The sequence below is a fragment of the Cherax quadricarinatus genome, chromosome 90 (assembly GCF_038502225.1).
Source record: "Cherax quadricarinatus isolate ZL_2023a chromosome 90, ASM3850222v1, whole genome shotgun sequence".
Taxonomy (NCBI): domain Eukaryota; kingdom Metazoa; phylum Arthropoda; class Malacostraca; order Decapoda; family Parastacidae; genus Cherax; species Cherax quadricarinatus.
Window position 1 is genome coordinate 14,314,118 of NC_091381.1, and position 1,934 is coordinate 14,316,051.

At 40.6% G+C, this 1,934-nt stretch overlaps 1 protein-coding gene across 1 annotated transcript; it reads left to right on the forward strand.

The window, feature by feature from the left end:
• Nucleotides 1-340: 340 nt before the first annotated feature.
• LOC138855343 (uncharacterized) lies at nt 341-1,544 on the forward strand. The gene is made up of 3 exons (XM_070104294.1): nt 341-536; nt 793-938; nt 1,033-1,544. The coding sequence occupies exons 1-3, from the start codon at nt 506-508 to the stop codon at nt 1,444-1,446; spliced, it is 591 nt and encodes a 196-aa protein (XP_069960395.1). The 5' UTR covers nt 341-505; the 3' UTR covers nt 1,447-1,544.
• Nucleotides 1,545-1,934: the final 390 nt, after the last annotated feature.

Here is a 1,934-nt window from a genome sequence, read left to right on the forward strand (position 1 = left end):
CAAGAAAAATAGTCTATCCTTCTTCTTTGACAGTTACGGGAAAAAACCAGAGAATTATGGCATAAATTTAAAAAAATTTTTTAAACTAAATAAAATTAAATATTTATATCGTTTATCTGGCAGAACACAAAGTGATTTTTCACTCACTTGCGGTCTATATGTTATGATGTTTATTCATAAAGCAAGCCTTGTGGGATTAGAAAGAGCTTTATATTTTTTTAAAAAAAATTTCTCGGAAAAATCGCTTTTTATCAATGACAGATTAGTGATAGCATATGCTAGAGAGAATTTTAAAATGTTACCTCCTTGTGAAAAAACATTTTGCCTAAGTAGACAAGGTTATCTTTGTGCTTCCCTCTGTGAGGAAGGTCACCTCTGACGAGAGTATCCCCCAAATACCCCTCCTGGCTGGTAAGGCCCTCTCTGAGTTGTATATAAGAGCCCGCTGAAGCTGTCTTCCCGCAAAAGATAGAGGCTGACCTCTCCATAGCCTTTTACTCTCATCATGGCGAAGGAAGCAGGCATTCTCGATTCTGGTAAGCGAGACATTTTATTTTGCTAAAAACTTCTCTTTGAATATTAACGAAACAAACGAGAGCAAGAGACTTATAATAATTTTTAAAGTTGAGTCTCTTTTTTCAACAGTTTTCACAGCACCAGTCAGAATTTGTAAAGTTTTTGATTTTATCGGCTGGTAGATTGGATACTTCTCTTTGAATATTAACGAAACAAAACGAGCGCAAGAGACTTATAATAATTTTAAAGTTGAGTCTCCTTTTTTTTCTTCGACAGTTTTCACTGGGCCAGTCAGAATTTGTAAAGTTTTGATTTTATCGGCTGGTAGATTGGAAGGGAAGGAACACACCGGCTTCAAACTCCTAAAGCGGTGTCATTGTGATGATAGCAGGAAACGCAAACATAGGCTTCCTCAGGAAAGGGTATGTCTTTCTATGTTCCCTCCTTTGGTAGATTAGAGACGAGTCCCACTCCTTTATTTGAAAGTGATAAATATGTTCTCTTTATGACTTACAGCCTGTGGAAGATGGGATCAGTTCATCTGATATAGAGGAGCCTATGAAGAAAGAACCAGATCTCGACAACGATGAAACGCAGAGCCTTCCCTCATGTCAGTCTGATGACCTCGTTGTGGACCTCTCTACGCTCACTGCTCAATCTGATGACTCTGTTGAGGTCACTGCCGCAGCAGGTGCTGAACAAACTGGCGACCTTGAAGCGCACCCTGACGGTCAGTCGGAGAAGGAAGGGAAAACCTCCGACGTGAGAGTAAATGCTGGAGACGCAGTAAAGCCAGCAGAAGGGGTAAAGCCGGCAGAAGGGGTAAAGACGGCAGATGATGATGATGTACCTGAAAAGGAAATCATTTTCGAGCGGGAGGTTATCAATCTTACAGAAAGTGAACAGGAGGAGCGCAGTCATTCAGTCTAACCAGTAAAACTCGCACAGTTTCGCCCCTTTGCTCGCGCTAAAAAACTTTGCACAGCTTTTGCCCTTTTGTATGTGAATTAATAAAAATATTGACAAACTCTGATTTTTATTTACATATAACTATATATTACTATCTTCTCTAGTCTAAACATATATATATATATAAACAATATCGCACCACTTAAGCCTCTCCCCATCTGAGAGTGGGTAAGAGGAAAATGTATATGTCAAAGTTCCTATAAGAGCTCTATCAGCACAAAGGTCTTCCCTAGATGGCCTTTCTCACTGCTTTAAGCCTCCCCCACCTGGAAAGATCTAGCAGCTGGCAAGAATAAACACTACCGTAGTACCCGGAAGAACCTTTTTTTTTTTTTTGCTGAGGTACGGACGGGCGAGCAACACTCCCTCGGGGGACCAGCTACCCATCCATTACCGCGTTCTTTAAACCCAGCAGTGTTGTTGTTGTGAAGTAGCAACAGTCGCGTCAG